A 25,726-nucleotide genomic window follows, 5' to 3' on the forward strand; every position below is an offset into this window, starting at 1 on the left:
GAAATAAATACACTGGTCCTGTTGTTTCTGACTCTTCACAACCCCAATTTCTGAGTTAGGACTCAGAAGCACAATGAATCACGATAGTACGCCTCCTCTTCCTAACAAAGAAGCAATGTTGCTGTTTCTCCCAACTTGTCTCATCTGCCGTACAACATACCTGGGCAAATTTGCCTCCATGACCTCTTGTGGCAGGGACCGCATCAGTTTAACCATGGCAAAAGCCAGGGGAACTCGGACTACTTCCTCATCATTCACGACTTTGGACTTGACCAGCTTATGCTCTTCTTCCCTTTTAGTCTACAAGAAAAGTTCAGGTTAAACTGGAACAAAAATAAGGTCCCCAAGAACCTGCCAACACTATACCACTTTGCATTGGATTTCCTCCTTCTCCCCCACCTCACCCCTCGCCAGTGATGGACAGGGAGTGAACCCCAGGTCTTAGGCCAGGAAGTGAAACCCAGGTCTTAGTGTTGGCTATACTGAGCTTTCTTCCCTTTGGTCACCACTAACCTTGCATTTGAAAGACAAGATCTTTTTCCATTTTAAGCTTATTTTTTCTAGTTTACTTTTTTGTAGTGTGTGTGTGCGCGCGCGCACATGCATGTGGAGGTCAAAGGAGGACGTCACTCTCTTTAGGACAAGAGTCTTACACTGACTTAGATCTAGGATAACAGCCAGCAAGACCCAGTGATTTCCTGTCTATGCCTGGACACCCTTCTCCCAGTACTGGGGTTATGCACAGCTATGTGTAGGGACTTGAACACAGGTCCACATGCTTGTACAGCAAACACTCTTACCCCCCGAGTCATCTACCCAACCCCAGCTTACTCTTTAAAAAATAAAGTGTGCAGTTTGAGACTAACCCTTCAAAAATTACAAAAATAATAGGAATTAAGGATCTATGGTAAGATGTGGGGATAAGGCAACAGATACCTGTAATCCCAGCACTTAGAAGACTGAGGCAGGAGGATCACAAGTTTGAGACCAATCTACTTTTCAAAGTAGCAGATGAAAAAAAAAATGAAGCCAAAGTTTCATCGACAAGTTACAAATGCTGTTTAATATTTATCTCTTTCTCTATCTCTATGACACAAGAAATATGTGCTGGTTGGAACTTTCAAGTGTTTGAGTACATGGTTGGTAATAAGAACTCCACTGCCTCAACTAAAGTTTCATTTGACAAATACACAAAATGTTCAAGTCAATATTTTATACCAGTGTTTAGTACACTTTTTTGTAAAAGAACAGATAGTATTTTTGGCTCTCTGTTAAAGCTGGTTAACTTTGTTGCTGTAATACGAAAGAATGGCTGTGTGTTTTAATAAAACTTTCCTTATAAAAATAGGTTGTATGGCACCTAGCTACAACTCATGGGTCACAGTTTATAGACCCATGTTTTACACCGAGGAAGAAAGGCTCTGGGTATATGAAGATGCGTCATTTGTTAACTGTTACCCCTGCTGACTAGGGAAGATGGAGGTACCTGACCACACGCCTGGCCAAAATGACATCTGAACAGTACAGAAAACAGCCAAGAAGTGGAAAAGGGAAACAAATGTGAATCACTCATGAGACTTCTTTCTTTGAAAAGTTGTTATCTCCCTTGGAGACGGAGAAAGCACCTGCCTGCAACATCAGAATCAGACTGAAGGAGCCCTGCCGCCTGGCTGTAGCAAAGATGCTTCGGGTTAATAGGTGGAGGGAAGCAAACCATGAAAAGTTGAGATGAAACGCACAAGTTAAAGCCAATCAGTAACCCTTAGGGGTCCCATGGCAACTGCCCCACCAACTGGACTCAAGCTCACACAGACCAGTGGGGCCCCAGTCCTTACCGTGGATGCAAGGCACTTATGCAGTCTGGGGAGGATATCTCCAGTTATGGCCCCTTGGATGGTTTTAGATGTTTTCTCCAATTCCTCTTTATTCCGAGGAAGGAAGGACACAGACCTTGAGATGGATTCTTGTTCCTTAGTTGCTATCCCATCAGAATCAGGGACTCCCAGTGCCTCCTTGTTGTCAGACAAACTCTCACATGTATTTTCCTTCTCTTCCTCATCCATGTGCTCTAATTCCATGGCTTCATGCTCCAATAACTCAGCTATTTCAATTGTGTCTGTATTTAGCAAACAAAAGTCACCTTAGATGAAATACGATGAAAAGGCTAGGTGTCGGCAGTAGTTTGTTTCTATAATCTTAAACTGTAACCTAGCACTCAGGAGGCTGAAGCAGGATTACAAAGTCTGGGGCTAGCCTGGGCTACATAGCCAGACCCTGTCTCAGAATAAGAGAAGGAAGAGGAAGAGGAGGAGGAAATGACCCAGCTGTGTAGTTGTGATAAGTAGTCTTTTTCTATCAACATCTATATCCAACCGAAAATACTGATACCAGTTACAGGCAGGGAGGGTAACAGCTGAGGACACCGCAGGGAGTGAGAGGACTGTGGGCTTTCCTGTCTCACAGTGGAGGTCTATTGAGGGACAGAGACAAGAAAACTGGCAATTACAAAAAATGTAGACTGGCCAGGACAGGATCACTTGTGAATACACTAGGGGAAATGGATTGGAAGTAGGACTCTTAGCCAACAGAAAGCTTCCTAAGCAAGGAAGTGAGAACGCTGAAAGAAAACCTTACATTTATTTATAGCACGAGAAACATGAGCTGACAGCTCTCATATAGAAATTTCCCTTCTAGGATTCAGCTTATTAAAGAGAATTAGTACAGTATTGTAGGTAAGTCTAGGCTTGACCCTATAAATAAATTATACTACCTCAGGGAATTACCTTAACACCGGTGTGCTTTGGATTCTTCACCAGTAAAAGGGAAGTAGCCACCTACCTTGCCAAGTAGTGTGAAGGTTAAATGAAATGAAATCCTATAATTCCCTAAAACATTGTCTGACACCCCACCAACTATAAAAAAAGTGACCTTTGGCTATGAAACTTTGTTAACTTATGCTGATGACACCTTGCCAAGTAGTGTGAAGGTTAAATGAAATGAAATCTTATAATTCCCTAAAACATTGTCTGACACCCCACCAAGTATAAAAAAAGTGACCTTTGGCTATGAAACTTTGTTAACTTATGCTGATGAACCTCAGTTTCACATATCAAAAATACAGAGTAACTAATACTAAGGTTCTTGAAAGGTCCTTACGAGGACAAATGCAATACTGTCTATCAAAACCCCGTCACACAGCAGGTTCTCAATAAAGGTTTCCAGCTTTACTGTCCTCCTTCTCACTGAATTTTTCTTCAAGAAGACTACTACTTTGATTTGCCATTTCAATTTTAATCAGTTTTAACTGATATATAGAATTAAGATACAGAAAATGAAAACTCTTGGCTGAACACCATAAGAACTATAATTGGAGGACCCTCCTCATCTCCTTCCTGGACATCAACGCTCCACCTTGGGTTAGTCCACTGCTGATTCAGATTAATTTGGGAAAGTGGTAGAAACTAGTAACTCAGGGTGCATGGCTGCATCGTAATTGTGATGGGTATTGTTTCATGTTGCTCTTTCAATATTAGATCTGAATGGTACAGGAGAGGTTAACTATGGAGGAAATGGAATGGAGAAGACCTGTTCTGCAGTGTGGGGGTCAGATGGTAGTAAGCTATGACTAGTTCTGAGTTGGAGGATTACTGTTTTGTTTGGGCCCAGGAAACCAGGGCTAGTCCTCATAGATAGAGTGTCATACATTTAAGGAGATGGCCTTCTAAGGAAATGACCAACACTCAGATTTTTCATTAATATAATTTTAGATGTGTCCTCCATAAAGTTAAATGAGATTTTTAAGAATAAAACATTCGTTTCAGTTTCTTCTTGACTCATTAACTAGTCTTTAATACAAAGAGCAGAAGAAGTAGTAAGCTGTATTTTGCCATCTTTAATTCATCACCATAAATTATCCAGGAATAAAATTAGAATCTAGTTTTAAAAAGTTTTAAGAACTTACTTTCTTCATTCTTAATGTTTCCCATTTTTTCTTCAAGAGTTTTGTAGTCAAAGTGGAATGCTTCCAGTACTATAACTAGTAAACTATTAAAAAAAGACACACAGAAATGTTCATTTGATTAGCAATACCATCTACAAAAAGGAAAGGAAGCTGGAGGATATAATCAATAAAATTGTTTTTATCAGTATTTTTGATTCTAACAAGCATCGGCCTAGCCCTTTAATACAATGTAAAAGTAAACTGAGATTTCAGAAAGACCAATTCAGCAAGCAAAGTTTTTATTTCATAAAAAAAAAAAAAAAATGTAGCTATACCTGACACCCAACTTCTGATTGATCTGGCCAGCCTGTAAGACATGAATGAAATGTTTCAAGTAATAGAGATACGCTGGCCAGGAGAGATGTCTGCAAACAGCTCCGATAACCTCTGTGGCAGCAATGGTTATGTTTTCATGCTGTAAAATAAACCAAGAGCATCAATGTATAACAAATAATTCTAACAAAACACAAGGTTAATTTGGTATAACAGAAGCCATAGGCCACAGGTCATTAGTAATTAACAAAGGAAAGACCATCTGTATTATACTCCTTTTTCTGCCCTAATCCCAGAAAAAAAGATGTGACTAATTTAAAGAATAATATACTATGAGCTCATTACTACACAGATCTTCCAGACTGGCTCAGCACTACAGGCAGGGAATGGAAAAGAAAGTTGACCAATGCAATGTCAAAAACTACATATTACAGTGCTCAGCACTCAAAAGTCCCCAGAGACATCTTGTTTAGGTCATGATGGAAAACAAGGAGTGAGCTTATCTTCACACCTTAAACTAGAAATGAGGGCAAAAATGTATGAACCTAAATTTTCAGACTCAAGATGTTAGACAGCTAATGATCCCTAAGAGGAAGGACACGGGAAATAAGGGCTACAATGACCTGAATTTATTATGCACAGAACTGTGAGGTCCCAGTGTAGGAGAAACTCAAACAGAGCCCTGTGGCCTCCCTGGGTTAAAGTGATGGAAAGAGGCTAAGCACAGCAGCTGGAGTCCGCAGGGCGGGGTGCCAGGGAAAAGAAAGCTACAGGACGGAAAGCTCTTCAAGTTCATGGGGAGAGTTGAGTAAGGGAAGACAGTCATCAAAGCCCAGAGAAGGATGAGAATAGACGCCTCTATCAGCCAGAGTGAAAAATTCAGTGTGGCAAATGTACCTGAACATACAAGAAGAAAAGAAGAGAATCAGGAATTATGTATGTGTAAGCAAATATGAAAGACCTTCCTTTACGTGACCACTTTAGAAGATAATTGTTTATAAAGCAGTAATAATATTTTACTGTGTTTAAAGCTAATACAGAGGTTAAAAGTCTATGACAAAAATACTTCTATAATAGAGATAAATATAATCATGAACGCCAAGTTAACCCAATAGAAGGAATAAAAGGAAAAAGAGAAAAATAATGTCCAACAGAAAAGAAGTCACAAGATTATAGATCTCAACGCAAACTTATATTAAATGTTAGTCTAAAAAAGTTGCAAGGGAGAAATTGGACACACAGTAGGATCCAGAGAAATGCAATCTGTAAGAAACCAACTTTATGTGTACAGTCACAAGCAAGTTCAAAAATGAACAGTTAGAATACACATGCTAAAATTCAAGCACACCATGGCATAATACTTTTCCACCTACACTTTGTATCTCAACACTCCTGAACTCCTGAGTTGGTTGTGCTTACTGGCTTTTTAAAGTGGACTTTAAAAGAGCAAACTTTTAAGGCTGGGTATGGTGCGTGTCTGTAATCCTGGCTATGAGGGAAGGTGAAGGACTGTGAGTTCAACACCAGCCTGGGCAACACAATGAACCATCCTACCTCCTCCTCGAGAAAACAAAAAGGGAGGGAGAGAGGGAGGAAGAAAGGAAGGAAGGAAAGAAGGTGGGAGCAATCAAGACTTGGAGTCCGAAGCAGTAGAATCCCTGGGAGTTCAAGATCAGCCTGGACTACACGGTGAGCACAGACCAGCACAGCGAGACCCAGTCTACTAACCAACCAACTAACCAAAGAACATCTATAATCCCAGTAACCGAAGCGTAGAGGCAAGACGAATGGTAGTAGTTCAAAGCCAGACTGGGCTACAGAGTCAGAGTATCTCAAAACCTAAAATCATTTTAGCGATATGTGAATTTCTAGGAAGGGGAATATTTTCTTGTGGTTGGCCTGTGTGTGCTAGTCAAAGTGAAAATACAAATAAAAGCCACAATTTACATAATATTTTCTACCTGTGGTTCTAAGGGTATTCGGCTGACTCTAACTGAATTATGATGATGAAATTTAATAAAGATACCAATAGCACAAGCTTTCTAGACCAAATGTCCTACCTTGAGCATTTTCTCATCAAAAATTGGAGTCATGGCATAAGGCATGATGTAATTCTGCAGGGATTTAGAAGAGAGCACGACTTGCCCTTCCAGAAGCTGCTTGGCCAGTTTCTTCAAGGCTCTTGCTCGTCTGTGGATCTATGAATTAGATAAAATAGGCACGGTTACTGAGTATTCTCTCCAAAACCACTTCCAGCTGTGTCAGCCACAAGTTCTTTTTCCTGAAAAGATTAAAGGTGTGAAACATTGGCCATGTGCTGCATAAGCAAACACCCATACCCCAATTCCCTTAACAATGAACTCCAAATATTTTATAGGAAAAGCCAGCCAAAGGTGACTAATTTTTTAAAAGATTTTATTTTTAATTATGATCATGTGTTTGCATATGTATATGAATATGTCTGAGTGTAGGTATGTGTGTATGTGAGTGGAAGGCCGGAAAAGGGTGTTGGAGCGCCCTGGAGCTGGAGTTCCAGGTGGCTGTGAGCTGCCTGATGTGGGTGCTAGGAACTGAACTCATGACAAAGCAGTAGTGCTCTTAATAACTGAGCTGTCTCTCCAGCTCCAGGTGACTCTTCATTATGTGTTGTGACACCACCAAGAAAATAAGATGTCGGAAAATGATTGTCTTATGTGCAAATCTGCCAGATGACCAGGGAGACCAAGGGATGGAAACATGAAACCTTTTGGGGGATGTGAACCTGCAGGAGAGGCAGAACTTTTTACAGTGCTTATTTTGAAGGCAGGGAAAGCAGAACTCTTCTACCTGAATGTGCTTCATGTTCTCAAAGAAGTCCATTTCTGGGTCATGAGAATGAGTAAGCTGCACCAAATCCTTAAATTCCAGTTGACTTGGAAATGTTTGAATTAAACAGGAAAGTATTGTGGTATAATCATGCTGAATACTCTGCAAATATCAAGTTGAGAAAAAAACAGTTGAATTTTAAAAGGATCTTCTTTTTAGATAATTAAAAGCCCTTAATATGCTTAAGTAAATCATTTTTACTGTAAAAAAAACCAAAAACCAAAAACCAAAACTACTATATAAAATCAAAAGCAAATGCTACCCCTTCCCATACACCCCTTTCCTGGTTAAAAGTTGTTGCCTAATTCTAGACACTAAATCCAACTGCCTTTCAATATCAGGAGAGGGAAAACCAAATCCAACCAGCCAATGGACAGTAGCAATCAAAAGATAAAGTTCAACACCTCTGTCTGGCTCCTCAGCCCTTTCCTCAGTTTCTCCAGCAGTGTTCGGTGAATGACCTCCTTGTACTCTTTCTCTGTGGCGTTCAGGGCAGCTAACTTTTTGATGATACTTGTCAAGCACATGCTGGCATTATCACTTAAAGACATATCTCCTAACTGAAAATAAGAAAAAGAACCTAGGATATTATGCCATTAATACATTGTATTCATTAATAAAATATAGACTATTATTTCCAAAGAAAGTGAAACTCTTATCAATGCTCTAGATATAAATTCCTACCACAAAATGTCACACAAGCACCGCATAACTTAGGAAGAACCAGACAGGGGGATGTGAGGCATTGACAAGACCTGATTTTGAAATACCACACTTACTGAGAAGTATCACTTAATGTCAGGACACACTTTTAAATCAGTTTTATTTGCCCAAGCAAGCAAATTAAGAGTTTCACTAAAATCTGTTTTCCGTATCGGGACAGTGTGGAAAATGGCAGACTTGCCTGGTATAACTTGGATCAGGGGCCCCGGAGTTCTCAGTTTAAGAACATAAAGAGGCCAGGTGTGGTGGCACACGCCTTTAATCCTAGCACTTGGGAGGCAGAGGCAGAGGCAGAGGCAGGTGGATCTCTGTGAGTTCAAGGCCAGCCTGGTCTACACAGTGAGTTCCAGGACAGCTGGGGCTACAGGGAGACCCTGTCTCAAAAAAACCAAAACAAACAAACAAAAAAAAGAATATAAAGAGTACAGAGAAGGTTTTCCCAACTTAGCCAACAGGCAGTAACTCAAGATGCCTCATGCTGAAATATGACATGATAGCTGAAAACATGAGCCCTATATGAGAATATCACCTTTTCATAACCTAAATATAATTCCTTTTTTTTGTTTGTCTTCTTGAGACAGGGTCTTCCTGTAGCCCCAGCTGTCCTGGAACTTGCTATGTAGACCAGCCTGGCCTTGAACTCACAGAGATCCACCCGCCTCTGCCTCCCAAACCTAGATATAAATATTGATATAAACTGCCACGGAGATTACTGATGCTACTACATGGTCAACAATAATCAAAGGTTTCGTTTTCCTCTGTTTTGGATTTAATTTGATTCATCAATATGGTACCTAATATAATCTAAATGTTTTATTTCTAGCATATCTTCAATAAAAAGGAGACAAATTTTTGAGTTATAGTTAACTTCTGAAAAGTAATTGAAATGCTGGGGCTGGAGAGATGGCTCAGTGGTTAAGAGCACTGACTACTCTTGCAGAGGACCCAGGTTTGATTCTCAGCACCCACATAGTAGTTAACAACCATCTGTAGTTCCAGTTCCAGGGGATCTGATGCTTTCTTCTGACCTCCATGGGCATTACACAACACAGGTGCACTTACACAAATGCAGGCAATACACTCATAGACTTAAAATACGATGTGCCTGTAGGGGCATGCCTGTGCCACAGAACCCATGTGGAGGTCAGAAGAAAGCTTTCAAGTGTCTATTTCTGCCTTTCTCCTCGTTGAGGCCGCGTCTCTCTTATTTCTGCTGCCATGCACTGAAGGCTAGCCAGTCTGTGAGCTTGTGGTGGAATCTCCTGTCTTCTGCCTCCCATCTCATTTGGATTACAGATATACATCACTACATCTGGCTTTTTTTTTGAGACAGGGTCTCCCTGTAGCTCCAGCTGGCCTTGAACTCACAGAGATACACCAGCTTCTGCCTCCCAAGTGCTGGGATTAAAGGTGTGAGCCACCACGCCCGGCTCTACGTCTATCTGGCTTCTTACACATATTCTGGGGAATGAAGTCAGGTCATCAGGCATGGGCAGCAAGGCCCTTGTCACACTGAGCCACCTCACTGGCCCTCAGTGGTTTCCAGAGTCTTAAGAAAGTTGTACAACCATCACCAATATCTACTTTTGGAAGGTTTTCATTATCACTTTCCTTCTCTACAGCCTGGGTAACCATTCAGGTTTCCTTTGAGTCAGGATCCTGCTATGTAGTCCAGGCTGGTCTTAAACTCTGGACCCTCTGCTCTGCCTTCCTAATGGTAGGATTATAGACATCAGACAAAACATAACTTGTACATTTTTTTTCTAAATGCTTTCATATAGTTATTAAAATATCAGTCTTTCAAATGATAACAATTTGTTTACTAAACAAAAATGGCTGCATTTAAGAGAAATTTTGTTCTTAAAAAACACTTGTCCTAAGGCTGGAAAGATGGCTCAAGGATTAAGAACACCAGGTGTTCTTGCAGAAGACCCGGGTTTGAATCCCAGCACCCACATGGTAGCTAACAACTGTAACTCCAGTTTCAGTGTATCTGACAGCCTTTTCTGACCTCCACAGGCACTGCACGATATGAGTGCACTTACACACATGCAGGCAATACATGCATAGACATAAAATAAAAATAAATAAAATATTAAAAAAAATAACCACTGTCCCCTTCTAAAACACATTGAGAGTTAAGCGACTATACTTAGTAGTTGTATTATCAAAACAGTCTGTACATTTTGCCATGAAAACCTACCTCCATGTTATAGAAACAATTATGCATCACGGGGATTAGGTAGTTAACATCCACCACCTCCATTTCTTTTATGTAAGAGGTGATGGTCTGGAACGCTGAGAAGCGAACGTCAAAGTTGATGTCATCGAGATGCCTTTGATCAAAGGCATTAAGCTACAAGAAATGACATTGAAACCATATAAAGAGAGAGGTACAAGTATTACAGAAACCAAAATGTTAATTCTTATAAAGCCAAAGAGAAATAAGATTTCTTTCTTACCTTAACAATGTCTGCAATATATTTCAGTCCACTTTCAGAATCAGAAAGATTCTAAAAAGGAAGTATATTTAATTTTTTCAGTTTTTTGAGGCAGGCTCTTACTATGTAACACAGGTTAGCTTTGAGTTTGTGATCCTTCTGTCTTAGCTTCCCAAGTGCTGAGATTACAGGTCTGTGCCATTACATCTGGCTAAGAACAATACTTTATTACCTTTTCTGTTCTCTCCTCAGCTTCCTAACCCCACTCAACTTCTTATAAAATCATACTGGAATGAAGGTGGCTTGCACCCATGTTCTACGGGGCATAGTTATCTTAACAAAGAGCAATTTGGGAGATAAATGAATATCACATACCTGGAAAACTGTACAAAGCAACTGTCTTGACAACTTGTTCTTAATAACTGAAAAGAGTTTGGCCAGAGGTCTGAGGAAGCTTGTGGGGTCCAGACAATGTTGTAACAAGTTCTGTACTGTCATCAGAATATCAAGCTCTGTATCCTAAGAATAAGAGAAATCCTATTTCAGAAAACTGGACAATTTGCTTACCTATTTGTGTGTGTGTGTGTGTGTGTGTGGTGTGTAGGTGTATATGTATTTTGAGATGGAGTCTTGGTATCTGGCCCTAGATGGCCTGAAATTACTATGTAGACCAGGCTGGTCTGCCTCTGCTTCCCAAGTGCTGGGATTACACTACCATGTCTAGCTCAATTTAATTTTTTATAGTCTTTTTAAAAGTTTTTGGTATTTTAACTTAACACAAAATCCATAATAATGTTTGTTATAGTTTCTTTCTTTAATTCTAACACAGGATATATGTGAATTTGAAATACAGCTTCTTTAATTGTGTCAAAGAGAAGTCAACAAAATGAATTTTCTGAAGAAAAGGTGAACCTCTAGTTGCCTACACGTTTGTGGGCTTAAACCTGAGCTACTGTGTGGTGACAGATGTTTGGGCTGTTCCTGCTGCCTTGTAATGAGCCACTGGAGACTCTTAACTGGGGCTGAATCCGAGTTTAAGGATCCCATCGGAAACTTGTTGTCTGGACTTCTTAGGCTCTATTTGTTGTTCAAAGAAGAGAAAATGAACCCTGAGATGGATGAGAAGCTCAATGAAGGACAATGGGGACAATTTTACTGCGGTAGCAGGTACCTTTCCACTTGCTGTCCCCCATTCCTATCCTGGCCAAATTTTCCCCCTTTATTTCAAATATTCTACTTGTGTATGGTCTTAAATTCTTCTGTTGCTGTTATTGTTCTTTAAAGAAAGGCACACTGTCATGCGCAGTGCCTCATCTGAATGTGTCTGGAGTCTTGGACACTCGATTCCCTACATTCTCCTACATGTGGACCTTAAGGGCTTGTCTGGAGGTTCCAGCAGGGGAGCACAGATAGTCAGGTACCTTTGACCAAAGACCAGTCCTCCTCTATCAGGGAAGGCCTCCCTCTTCCCTGAGCACGTAGCTTTGGGAGGGATACCCATCTGGACAGTCAGATCAGCCCAATCAACCCTGGGGATTACTGGGGTGACAGATGTTGCAGCCAGATCTGTCTCACTTTTAGTCTTAGGTTCTTTGGGACAAATATGTCACAGAATCTAACTAAAAAATAATCCTGCCCCCTGCCCTCCACACAAATAAACCTAGTGATAAAGCACCACTTTGAAGAGAAAGCAATTGTCCTATGAATCTGTACCTGGAGAATACTGCCCCGGTGGAGGAATGGAAGGAGAAGGGTAATGAGCAGAGAACTCTGTTCTTTGTCTTTCATAAACTTGCTTATCCTAAGGAAGAAAACACATGGACACGTTAGGAAGACATGTAAGCTAGGAATTCTTTCTCTAAGTTAAACTGCAGAAAAGCACCGGTTTTAACACGCTAGTATGCAAGTGGCTTTGAAGTATGCCAGCTATGTTAAAGGTTCATGTGGACATTCAGCAGTGGCCTTCATCTAACCCCTTGCTGCTGCTCTCTGTAATATCTGACTGTGAGGTGCATTTTAACCTTAGTGCTGTCATCTAGCAATTCACGCTTTCTTATTTTGCAAAAAAATAAGACTTTTAAGTACCCACACGGAAGGTTTTATACACAGTACTTCAATGTAATTCCCATCACTGCATGGTGATACAGGAATTTTTTTAGTCAAATTTTGATTGGAGAAAAACTGAGACTCAGAAAAGTAGATGTCATGGAGCTTAGAAGAAATGGGGCAGGTCCTTCAAACTCTGGCCTTTGTGGTGCTTAATCACCTATCATCTTTCCATATCACCTGAGGTACATTTAGTGAGTGCATTCAGTATCTGTTCCCATTCTGCATAACTTAGAAATATTAAGAAAAAAAAAATCACAAAGAAAGTTTCCAGAAGATTCTAATTTAACAAGTTTAGTAACTCATATTAAAATTTAAGATAGAATCATTTCTTGCACTTACTCACATTGCCCTTTACAGAAACCAATTACATACTATTAATTCTACTGCTAAAGTCTTTAAAAACCCTTGAAAGATTTTGACTTCTTTTTTAAAGATCTTACAAAACCGGTATGTGCTCTACCCTTGAGCTACACGCTCAACCTATCCCCTTCCTTCCCCTTCCCTCCCTCTTCCCTTTTCTTTATGTTCAGTGCTGGAGACCGAAGCCAGAAACCTGCACATGTTATTGAAGAATATTTTCCAATTTGTTCAAAAATTAGCTGAAAAACAAGAGAAAAATTTAAAAAATTTTAAAACTATGTTGGTAATGTTAATTTTTGTCCTTCTGGTTGTGAGTCTGAGCCTTTAACAGCTGCATCAGCTCTCTAGCCCAGTGATGTTAATTTTTAAGTACAAATATGCCACTTACTTTGAAAGAATGCCAAGTTCCTTACTGACTTGTGCCCTATTCTTTTTCTTTTTCAACTTTTCTGCATTGATTGTGGTTTTGCTGAGATACTGCAGAATTACAGGCACATGAGGTAGAATTAATCTTCCTCCCAAAGTGATAGGCTCTGAAACAGATTGTTTAATTTAATAAGCTGTTTTAAAGCATCATTATATACTTCTTGATGAGGAAAGCATTCAAATATTAATGCTTTTAATTTAATACACTTAAATTAGCTCTAAATATTAAATAACTTTCTTATTTAAGAGCTATATCACTAGCTAAAATCACCTCTCTCTCTCTCTCTCTTTCTTTTTGGTCTTTTTGAGACAGGGTCTCCCTGAAGCCTCAACTGGCCTGGAACTACTATATAGACCAAGCTGGCCTCAATCTCAGAGATCCACCCACCTCTGCCTCCTGGGTCCTGGAACTAAAGGCATGTGCCACCATACCCAGCTAAAATCAAATTTAAGACCTTTCAGGCTAAAACATTTCTCATAATAGTATAAAGAAGGTGTTGGGATACTAGTAAGGAAAAATTCAGGTTTAATAGTGGAATCATTAGTGGAGGAAAACAGGCTGCCTGAGATTTCAGTTCATATAAATGAGTGTTAGCTCTCAGAGAAAAGAAACAGCACAAGCTATTAAAGTTAAATTCGACAGATTCTTCTCTGAGAACTGCTACCTATGAAGTCTAAGAGTCTCACTTCGTGCAGCATACGCACCCTCTGTGTTTCCCGCTACGTCAGTATACACACAGCCAGCTACTGACAAGCTGGGCACTGCTTCTGTGGGCTCAAAATCTGGGAGGCTCAGGAGGTCATCCACTACATCCATTATAATGCTGGCTGTGGCATCAGACAGATTCTTTGCTGAGAGAATTGCAAAGACATTGGTCAGGATATCACATTCGGGGCACCCAGGTTTCTGTTTAGCCAGAAAAGGGAAATATCTGCAAGGAAAAATTACATTGTAATGACATTGTAATTCTTAGCATGTTAGTGTCTAAAAAGAAGTCATAAGAATTTTATATCAAGTTTAACATGTGTGTGTCTAGGAATAATAAAATTACTTACAAGATGAATTACTTTAAATCTAAAACTTAATGGATAACCCTAGGCATTATATAAACATTACTCAGATTTATATATATTTCTCATTTAATCTTTATAACATCTCTATGAGGTATTATTTCACATTATAGAAGAAGTGAGATTTGTCAAAGTCATTGATCTTTAAAAATAAGTGGAAGACATAAAATAAAAATAGTAAGTATTTTTAAAAAATAAGTGGAAGAGCTGAGACTTGAATACAGCTCGATTTCTAGTCTCAGCCCTTTCTACTTTTCAATTATAAGATTTCTAGAATGGGACTGGAGAGATGGCTCAGGGGTTAAGAGTACTGGCTGCTCTTTCAGAGGATCTGGGTTTGATTTCTAGCACCCACATGATGGCTAACCATCTGTAACTCCAGTTGCAGGAAATCTGACACCTTCTTTTGACCCCTGTGGGCACTGCATGACATGGGTGCACTTATATATATGCAGACAATACACTCACATACATAAAATAAAATAAAATAATAAAATATTACAAAAAAGATTTCTAGAATATGAGGCTTGTTGCTCTTACAGAGGACTTGGGTTTGGTTCCTAGCACCCACATGGCACCCACATGGTAGCTCACAGCCACCTGTAACTCCAGTTTTAGGGGACCTGATGCCTTCTTCTGGCCTCTGCAGGCACCAGACACACATGTGGTCCATACATACATATATACATGCAGTTACAACTGTCATATACATATGATTAAAATAATAAATAAATAATGATTTTAGAATGCAAATGTCTATAAGTGCATATAAAAACCTATTTACTAAGAGTTAGGTGTAGAGTTCCAATAAACATCTGTTATATGTAGATATGCAACATTCACAGTCAGAGGACAATCCATCCTCAATAATGCAATGCTCATAGGCAGGCGGATGGCTGTGAAAGTGAGGCCAGCCTGGTCTACATAGTGAGTTCCAGACCAGCTGAGGCTACAGGGAGACCCTGTCTCAAAATCATAAAAAAATAAATAAATAAAATAAATAGATGCAATGCTCTTAAAAAAGACTGGAATATTCCTCCAGGTGGAAACACAGCAAATAATTTTTAGGTTAAAAAAAAACAACAAACTTGAGAAGCTTAATTTTATTGACACTTTACCACTGAAAAAAGAATTCAAGTACTTTAATAAACTTAGCACTAGCAAAGTAATAGGAAAGTTATAAGAGGCTCTGCTTATATATCTTTCTGTCCAATAAGTATTAGACATAGTATGAATAGGTTTCAGCTCTTTACGTATATCATCTCCATCATCAATGAAGTAAGTTTGTTATTGTTTTATGTGTAAGTGTAAGTTCATGGGTGCATGAGCACGTGGAGGTCAGGATGATCTTCAGTGTCATTCCTTAGGCATTATTTTTTCGGAATGAGTTTCTCATTGGTCTGGAGCTTTACCTTTTGGGCTAGGCCAGCTGGTCAGCGAGCTTCCAGGCAAGTGCCTGTCTCTGCCTCCCACCTCACTATCTCTGAGATTACAGCATGCTCGCTCCATGGAGCCTGGCTTTTTGCATGGATTCTGGGGACTGTACTCAGGTCCTTTACACTTGTACCAATGGATCCACCTCCCCAGGCCAACAGTCTGTTATTTCTAGTTTACAGGTAACAGAACTGAGGCTCAGAGATGCCACGATATAGTGAACATGCTCCATGCAGATGTGCATGGCTCAGTCAGAAACTTCAACCACTCACTTGACATGCATGAGCACCAACTAAGCCTGGATGAAGAGGATCAACTCTGTGGAGAGAAATGCTCTCTGTCTTTAAAGAATTTAGGAAGGTAATTATGAAGAGAAAGTACAAGCGAGGCATGACGGGTGACAGGACTGGAAGGAGCAAGCCACACAAGGTTGATCATGGTGATTAGAACCAGCACAACTGCGTGGCAAGGAGTGTGTTAGTGTATGTTGGTTTCCTGGCTTAGTTGTTTGTTTGACAGGGTCTCACTGTGTTGCCCCAGGTATCCTGGACCTCACTATGCAGACCAGGTTGGTCTTGAACTCACAGAAAGCTGTCTGCCTCTGCCTCCTGAGTACTGGTATTAAAGGCGTGAGCCACCACAGCCGGTCCATGGATAACTTTTAAAAAATATGTATTTTATTTATTAATTTTCTGTGTATGAGTGTATTGCCTTCATGTGTGTTAGTGCACCCATGTGGTACAATGTCCATGAAGGTCAGAAGAGGGTGTTGGATCCCCTGGAACTGGAGTTATGGAGAGTTGTTAGCTGCCATGTGGGTTCTGGGAATCAAACCCCGTTCCTCTGTAAGAACAGCTAGTGCTCTTAACTGCTGAGCCATCTTTTCAGCCCACTTTTTTTTTTTTAAATTACATCTCTTTATCTTCAGAAAATTTTCAGTTTGAACAGAAAATTATGTGATCATACTAGATGATAAGTAAGTTTTAGATGTCTTGAGTACACTTAATGACATTTACCCTTATTTGTAAGCTTAAAGATAGTAGCCTCAGTTCTATATGGATTTATCCAAAAGAAAACCATTAGACTTGTCTATAGATAGAAAAATCTACTTTGATATTTGATTGACACTATGTAAATGGTAGGTTTACTTTAAATTTTTTATTTCATTCATTCATTCATTCATTGTGTGGGTCCATGTGTGCCACTATGTACATGTGGAAAGTCAGAGGAAAACTTGGGTCATTCATTCACTCATTTACTTAGTGTGTGTATGTGTGTGTGTGCATGTGTGCCACTATGCACATGTGGAAGGTCAGAGGAAAACCTGGGAGTTCTCTCCTTCTACCATATGGATCTTGGAATTGAAGTTGGGTTGTCAGGGTTGGAGGCAAGTGCCTTTATCTACTGAACCATCCTGCTGGCTCTAGGTTTACATTAAAATCAGACTTTTTTTTTGTCTTTAAAAAGAGTAACATTTTTATAGTGTTTTTTGACATATGTATTTAATTCTTTCATATACAACTATATGTGTGTATCAGTGGTTATGAATATTCTGAGGTCAGTCAGCCCTCCTAGAGATTATTTTTGGTGTTACATATAAAAGAGAGAAGAAAAAAATATTAATCATCTTCTTTCTAGAGTGTTATGTTTTTCTTAATTTCTCAGCAAAAAAGAAGAGGATTGGAGAGATGGCTCAGTGGTTAAGAGCACTGGTTGCTCTTGCAGGGGACCCAGGTTCACATGGCAGCTAACAACCAGTTCCAGGGGTTCATACGCCCTCTTCTGACCTCCACAGGCATTGCATGACACAGGTACACTTACATATGTGCAGGCAATACATTCATACACATAAAATAAAAATAATAAAATATTTAAAAAATGAGAAAGAGCCAGGCGTGGTGGCGCACGCCTTTAATCCCAGCACTTGGGAGGCAGAGGTAGGCAGTTCTCTGTGAGCTCAAGGCCAGCCTAGACTACACAGTGAGTTCCAGGACAGCTAGGGCTATAGGGAGACCCTGTCTCAAAAAGAGCTGCGCCCCCTCCCCCCAAAAAAAGAGAAAGAAATTTCAGGATGCAATGAAATGGTGTTTGATGTGGGTGTACCTTGAATAAGGAACCAAATAAAAAGCTAAAGCTCTACTGAAATATCTTGCTGGACTAAGGCCCTTAATGGCTTGTTTGCATAAGAATTACATAAGTATACGACTATAAAATACTGCTTATAGGTGCTCAGAAATAAGATGTGAATTGCTTTATCAAATGGGGAAATGAGTAAAATGAAGCCTTTTCCTAGTTTTTTTTTTTTTTAAAAAGGTATTCCTACTAGTAAAACACATAGATGAAGAAAACAAGGCTTTTGGTTTGTTTTTGAAAACTATTCAATGACAAGAAAATATGCACAATAACAGTAAATGAAGAAAACAAAACAAAAAACTGGCTATAAAGAATAATCCCAATTCTGTGAAAAGCCAATGCCAGGATTTTAATCAATGCCACTGAATCAGTACCAAAGCTTTACCTGACCTTAAGAGTGGCAATGATTTAGACAGTAGTTTTACAAAGAAGACAATGACCTAGAAAATCCAGAAAGTTTACAGGTCTTTCTGATTCCCCACTTAAAATGAGAACTGGGAAAAGATATAATAGAGTATCAATAACAAATCAGCATTACTTTTAAGCAAGCATGCAAAAATGGCAATTTCACGTGCAGTTTCTAGGTATGTTTCACGTTCTGCTTCTTCACTGGCCTGGCCAGATCACACTGCTGAAGCAATAACCATACACTGGAATAATATTTCTAACAATTCCAATACTGCAAATTTTCATTCTTTAAACTATTAAAACTGGAATAAGTGCATTTGTTTGGATGCAATATATATGCTACAATTTGAATTTATATTATACTGCAAGATATAATTTTACCATTTTTATTGTGAATTATTCAAACATCCTAAAGGACATATAAAGAGTCTCTTTTTTTTTGCTCTGGACCACTCATATCACAATTAGGGTTCTCATAGAGTTTCAGTCCTATGAGGACTCTGAAAAGGTTGGGACTAACCGTGGTTACTAGAGGCTGAGTAGGATGCAGGCAGGGACACAGGAAGACTGGATGGAAGGTACTATATTGCTTTGACATGCTACTTACTGCACAGGAGGATGGGAACAGAGAACGCTAACTGTACTGACATTTCAAAAAATCTAGAAGAGCTGGGCATGGTGGTGCATGCCTTTAATCCTAGCACTTGGGAGGCAGAGGCAGGCAGATCTCTGTGAGTTCAAGGGCTGGTCTACATAGTGAGTTCCAGGCCAGCTGGGGATATGTGGAGACCCTGTCTCAAAAGGACCAAAAAAAAAAAGGAAAAAGCTAGAAGAAAAATTGTTCCTACTAGAAAGATATTTGAGTAGAAAGGCAGATATCTGAGTAGGTATGTTTACCTTGACTTGAACATCATACAATGGACATACTAAAATATCACATAACCTAAAAATCTCTGAAATTTACGTCTTTAATATTTAAAGTTTTTCATGCACCCTAGATATTTGCTTTATTTCATATTTAATAGAAATATACCTAAAAGTACTTGTCCTGAAACATAATATACATATTAACAACTTACATTTTTCTTAAAATTATCTATTTTATAATCTTTCCTTGTTTTTCTTCAACTACTTTATCCTTTTTTAAATGCAACCGAAGTAATTCATTGTACAGAAAGATCATAAATTATATTATTTCCCTAGACTGGCTTTGACTGAATTAGTCCAGAACACTGCTCCTTTTCACAGGAAAGGAAAAAGGTTCTACCTTGCATTTCTGCTCCAGACACTAATGAGCTTCAACAGAGGAGTAGGTGAATACTGACTCTCAGATCCAAGTCTGCAGATCTAGGATAAAAAATAAAAGCAATTTAAAACACACAGGGAATTACAAAAAACAAACAAACAACAACAACAACAACAACAACAAAGCAAGACCGAAACAACCCAAAAGCAACCATCAAGCAGAATAAGCATCACAGGGGAGAATAAACAGACGAGGGCAGAGATAACACATGAAGGACTAAGGAAAAGATGAAAGACGCAAAGTGGTTTTAACAGAGAAAAAAGCAATGGCGGTGTATGGCATTTCTAGGCATCAGGTATTTTAGGGCTTTGAATGGTCAGAAATGACTGAGCGCACACAGCTAAGAATCTTTCTGAAAAATTAAGTCTCTTCTGTAGTCTTCTTAATTAACTACACTAGTTATCAACTGGTTATGAGCAGAGAAATCTAATAAGGAAAGGTAAATAAAACACATTATTTCATCTAGTGTTTGTTATTATGAGATGCTAGCAAAGTTATGGAACATTTCTTTAAGAGACAGAGTCATATTCAAGTTAACATCAAGTATAAATGCCATGGTATATAAGAATCGACTCCTGCTCTTTCGGTCTGGTAGTAGAGGCAAACAAAAGTGTTTTAATGATTTACAGATATGGTCCTGATGTAAGTGAAAAGATTGACAACATTCATGTCTGAGTGGTAGACTATGCTGGTGAACTGAAAATGAAGGGAAAAGTAGAAGGTACCAGGCAGAACGTAGAAATCAAGGTTTACCTGGGGCCAAACTGCACCATGAAACACAGCGTCAATTTCCTCTGTTTTGAACTGATAGGATTCCCAATCCAAAAAGATGTCCGTGACCATCTTGAGTCCAAGACGTCTTAAATTTTTCAGTGGGTTAATAAACCTCAGCTGTATCTACAAAATGAAGACCTTTTAAAATATTTACTATTTTTATTTTATGTGTATGAATGTATTGCCTGCATGCATGTATGCACCTGTTTCATGCAACGGCTGCAGAGGACAGAATAGGGTGTTGGATCTCCAGGAATCAGAGTTGTTAGCCACCATGTGGGTGCTAGGATTTGAACCTGGGTCTTCTGCAAGAATAGTTAGTGCTCTTAACACTGAGCCATCTCTCCAGCCCCAAGACCTTTTCAAAGACCTCTCTCTCTCTCTCTCTCTCTCTGCCCTTGATCCTTGGAATCAAGACACTCTTGCTCTTCTGTTGGTGATTCTGTTTTTGAATGTATTGACTTCTATTCACATGGGAACCTTAACTAGCGATCATACTGCTTTTCTCATTGAACAAAAGGAGAAGTAGGAAAAAAAAAGTAAATATGAACAAGGGACACACTTAATTTGTCACATAAGCCAGAAAGGAATCATGAAATCACACACCATCTACTGGTGGCTAATTATCTCATTATTCACGTTATGGAGGAAAGAACAGGCAAATACAAGGTGACATAATTACAAGTCATTCTGATCTGCTTTGATTCTATTAGGAGTATTTTCACTATCAGTTGAATCATGCTTGGTTGAGGATAAAAGCAATCACTGATACTTAAAAAAAAAATCATGGTATTGTGCTCACCTGGAACACATAACATTAACAAACATGACCTCAAATAAGACACCTGACCCTTCTCTACCCCGCTCTCCCTCCCATGGCTAGGACACCTATATTCTATTCATTTCCACAACTATAGCACCAGCTGTCCAGTTTCTTCCATAACTGTTGAACAAGTGGAGGAAAATCCAGAAAATAAACTGTAGACTTTAAGCCCATTTACACATCAGCCTATTGCTTAAATGTACAAATACCACAAAACCATTCACAATTTTCATGACACATATTTCAATGTCAGTCAATACCCCAAAACCTATCAAAGTCATAAAAAAGCAAATGTGTAACTATGCTCAAACACATAAATGTAGAACTTAAACTGATTTAGGCAAAATTACTGTGGGATAATTCATTATGCCATTTAGAGGAATTCCTTGGACTTGTTTAAAAAAAAAAAAGAAGCTCCTCTCACATCTGTGAATAAGCCTAACACCTCACTACCTAATGAACTATGAAATTGCATAAATGATCCTTTGAGTTACTAAATGTTGGCATGGGAGCAAAGTTCATTAATGAGTAACTTCTAAGTTAATCAAAAGTCCAAAGGACACATCTTTACAGAGCCTGTCACCCTTCGTGATTTAATACATGCATAGACAGTCACTTTTATTCGGTCTAAGGCACAAATGAAAACTCCCATAATCTCCCTATGGCCCTTAAGCTCTCATACAACAGAAACATTTTCCCATGACCTCTTTTTTGGCTCCATTTCTGGTCTCAATCTCAATGCCTTTTCTCCACGAGCAACTAAAGTGATATTTTTAAAGCACTGTAGTCTTTATCGTGCCTCTGCTTAGTTTCTCATCCATTTCCCAGTAGGAAGCATGTTTTCACACTTACAAGTAAACGCACATCCTGTCAGAGCCTGTGAGGACCACACAATCCACCCTACCTGTCCCTCTCCAACCTCACCTCACCCAATGCTTTCTGTTCACTGTGCCCTGGACACCTCAGCCTTGTCTCTTACCAGAACTTTCCAAGACTGTGCCCACCTCAGGATCTGCTCTAGTCATATATTTCTTTGTCAAATCAGATTCATGTCTATCCATTGCCCCCCAAAGCAATTCTGGCTGTCAACTTTTGCTTAAGACCATTTCATTGGGTATAACCATGAATCAACACAGGTGAGTTTTCACCAAATTAAAATTATGCCCATTTGTCATTAATAGTCAGAGACTGACTCAACAGCCCAAATCTGAGCCTGATCCAAGCTCTAATTGCTCCAAGAGGCCTTCCATCCATCATAATTTAGAGAGTATTTCCCTAAACTCTAAAAAGCACACATGTCTGCATACTTGTTTCAACAGAACATAAAAATTGTTTGGAATATGAAGGATAAGTATCTAAACTTGGAAAGCCCAAAGCCAGGTGAGAAAGGCCCAACCTGGACACTGGGATAGCTGAGGAAAACGTGTGTCAGCACTTACTGTCCCAAACCCTCAAACCATAAAAAAAAACAACCCAGAACTACAGAAAAATACCCAGCCTTTCCTCTTTCAACCGTCTTAAAAACCTTACACCAACTGGGCCTCAGTGCAGTCTCCATCCCGCGGAGACACTGCTGCCCCTTCACTGATCTAATTAAGAGCCATCTGCCACTGTTGAGGTCAATCTCATTTCTTTCATTTCCACATTGCCCCAGTCAATCCTCATCTAACATGTTTTAACAAAATACAATTTAGAAAAGAATCCAGGGAGTGCCTTTTGCCCAGAGCTAGCCAGGTGACCGGCCCTGCTCATCCTCCTGCTAATCTACTCAGAACACTGCACAGAACGCAGGCAAGCATCTATTTCTTCACGAGTTCTATGCAATTCTGTCTCAAAATAACAAGGGTCACACAAGGAGACAACCTTGAAAGACATTAGTAATTCTGACTCCAACCCAACTTCCAAGTAAAACACGAACTGTTTCAGTCAGCTAAGAAGAAAGCATCTACTAAGACTCTCACCTTTTCTCGTTGATCAAGGATGCATGAAATGGTCGCTGTCATACACAGTAATATCTGCAAAATCTTTGGTAGGTATGCACTGATCAGATGACTGATGTTTTTCAATACGATTTCTAGGCTATTTAAGATGCCATGCTGACGACCCACAGGAAGAACTCTAGACAAATCCAAATCTTCTGCTGCTTGAATGACTGCAGTGTGGCACTCCCCTAGCGAAACAGGAAAAGATGCTGTGTGGAGCAAAATGCTTGTCTGTGCTCATTTTGGCTTTCCTTGCAAGTTCCCCCATGCTATGATGATTTACAGGGGACAGTGCATTCTTTGATGGCATCTCCTAATTCTTACCCAACAGTCAATGAGTTGGGATAGTTGCACTTTACTGTTCACACTTCACAGATGGGGAATGAGCAATAAGGGGGGTAAGAAGCTAGCTGGAGAGTTGACTCCAAACATAAATCTCATTTAATTTTTTAAAAATACCATGCCTGAACCCTGGCATTGCTAACCATATTATTATTGAACTATGCTGAGTTCAGTAGATTCATAGAAACTTCTGTTGCACTAAAGTTCCTTAAAGGCTAAGAATAAAATGCCCTATTTCTCATATAATTCTGGATTAATAAATAAAAACAATAGGGCTTTATAAACAACTGCTATAATACTGATTTCAGAATTTACCCCAAAGATCTGAATTAATACTGCTTAAACTTTGCATAAATAATTTCAGATAAGACCCTGACTGTATCATTTACATCTAGCCTCCTAGACAGGGGGCCATCCACCCAGCTTAAACCTTCGAAAGTCACTGAAGCCACCCTCCTACATGGGGCAGGCGATATTGCACTGAATGAAAATCTATGAACAAAACAAATGCAACATAGTACTCAACAAATAAATATTTATGGTTAAAGCAAATCACCAGCAGAACTGGAACAAAGGATTTTGTAGTCAGAAAGGTCAGGGTTCACATCCTACTTCTATCACTGTCCAATAATAGCCTTTGAAGGCTCAGTTTCCTCATTTGGAAACTAGGGACAATTAAGTAATGATATCACATGTGATTGTTTTAAGAATCAACTGAGTTGCTTGCAAAGGGGCTTTTTAAAATTTTTTTACTATTTTATTTTTGTTATGTGTATAAGTATATTGCCTCTATGTGTATAAGGGCACCCGAGTTGTGCAATGTCCGAGAAGATCAGAAGAGGGCACTGGATCCCCTGGAACTAGAGTTACGGAAGTTGTTAGCTGCCATGTGAGTGCTGGGAATTGAACTGCAAGAGCAGGTAGTCCTCTTAACCAGTGAGTCATCGCTCCAGTTTTGCAAAGGGGCCTTTTATAACTTTTGGTATAAAGTGAGTGCTTAACACATCTAGTCATGATTAGTGATCACAATGACTGACATCACATGCTAGATGACAACACCGAGCACCAGAGGTCACCACATACTTTTCTGCAATGGTGCCATAGAGACTGCTTTTCTTTTTTTTTTTTGGTCTTTTCCCTCCAGCTGGCCTGGAATTCAGGGTGGCGCACACCTTTAATCCCAGTACTCCAGAGGTAGAGGCAGGTAGATCTCTGTGAGACTGCTTTTCAACTTAGCAGAGGATCTGGGGCACAGAAGCTATTGATAAGTCATGCTCAATACGTAAATAAATAGCTAAACAGCAAAACAATTAAGACTAATTTTTGTAATTTGTTTTCAATTTCTTAGGAGCAAATCCTTTTGTATTTTAAAACAGTCTTAATCTGAAGCCTTGGCTGGCCTGGAATTCACCACGTAGACCAGTCTGGCCCATTCTTTGTATATAGTCAAGCAATCACTATTTTTCAATTGCACAACAACAAAACATATTTTCTAATCAAGGTCCTCTAACTCAAGGGTACTGACAACCCTGGTGTCAACTGTAAGATCATCAAAGTTTAACGTGAACTGAATTTCAGCCAAAGATATCACTGAGGCTGGAGGGGTAGTCCCATTAGAAAGACTCTGTCTAGGAGAACATGGACAATCCATCCTGAAACAAGAGTCCACTACAGAGGAAGAACATTTGGCGAGGGGGGCAGAGAGCACCTACCATTCTTAAAGTGCTTCACAGGTTCAGACAGCAGGTCTAAGAATGTCTGGATCTCTTCGGGTTGGGTCCCGGCAAGGAAGCGCAGCACAGTGGCTGTGCGCGTACCTGAAGCGGACTTCCCCTGAGTTTTACTTCCTGTCTTATTCTTCATTCGCCCATACAGAATTCTGGAAAGACAAAAGAACATTATTAATATGCCTGCTTATTCTAAAACATAATACTAGGTGTATGAATTCCTAAAAGGCTATAATGAGCAACTCCAAAGATTTCAATGGCTATATTATAAAATAAAAGGAAAACAGAATAGAACACAGGTATTCAGAAAAATAACAATGAAACGAGGCTAGCAGGAAGCAGGAGAAGAAAATAGACAGAGACCAGAAGGGACTTCATTGTATGAGAGAGAGAAAAAGTAATAAAATGGGGAAGTCATGGGTAAGCTTAATCAAGGAAAAATGAAAACAAGAATATACACGTTAAAAGGAAGTGAAACAAGAGACCTAAGAAAACAAGGAAACTCAGGAGGTTTCAATGAAACGCTGTG

The 25,726-nt window shown here is 39.4% G+C and overlaps 1 protein-coding gene across 1 annotated transcript in view; it reads right to left on the minus strand.

The window, feature by feature from the left end:
- Utp20 (UTP20 small subunit processome component) overlaps positions 1-25,726 on the minus strand; it is a 113,016-nt gene that overhangs the window by 35,845 nt on the left and 51,445 nt on the right. The window contains exons 26-42 of the mRNA XM_008832626.3: positions 25,183-25,349; positions 23,108-23,316; positions 20,303-20,446; positions 19,511-19,590; positions 13,903-14,129; positions 13,160-13,304; positions 12,016-12,103; positions 10,678-10,821; positions 10,324-10,374; positions 10,065-10,217; positions 7,543-7,698; positions 7,100-7,240; positions 6,334-6,471; positions 4,276-4,415; positions 3,962-4,044; positions 1,836-2,116; positions 161-300 (exon numbers count right to left, since the gene is read on the minus strand). Of these exons, the coding sequence (XP_008830848.1) occupies positions 161-300; positions 1,836-2,116; positions 3,962-4,044; positions 4,276-4,415; positions 6,334-6,471; positions 7,100-7,240; positions 7,543-7,698; positions 10,065-10,217; positions 10,324-10,374; positions 10,678-10,821; positions 12,016-12,103; positions 13,160-13,304; positions 13,903-14,129; positions 19,511-19,590; positions 20,303-20,446; positions 23,108-23,316; positions 25,183-25,349 (2,487 nt within the window). The remainder of the gene's footprint in view (positions 1-160; positions 301-1,835; positions 2,117-3,961; positions 4,045-4,275; positions 4,416-6,333; positions 6,472-7,099; positions 7,241-7,542; positions 7,699-10,064; positions 10,218-10,323; positions 10,375-10,677; positions 10,822-12,015; positions 12,104-13,159; positions 13,305-13,902; positions 14,130-19,510; positions 19,591-20,302; positions 20,447-23,107; positions 23,317-25,182; positions 25,350-25,726) is intronic.

The sequence above is a fragment of the Nannospalax galili genome, unplaced genomic scaffold, assembly GCF_000622305.1.
Source record: "Nannospalax galili isolate Female #2095 unplaced genomic scaffold, S.galili_v1.0 scaffold415, whole genome shotgun sequence".
NCBI lineage: Eukaryota > Metazoa > Chordata > Mammalia > Rodentia > Spalacidae > Nannospalax > Nannospalax galili.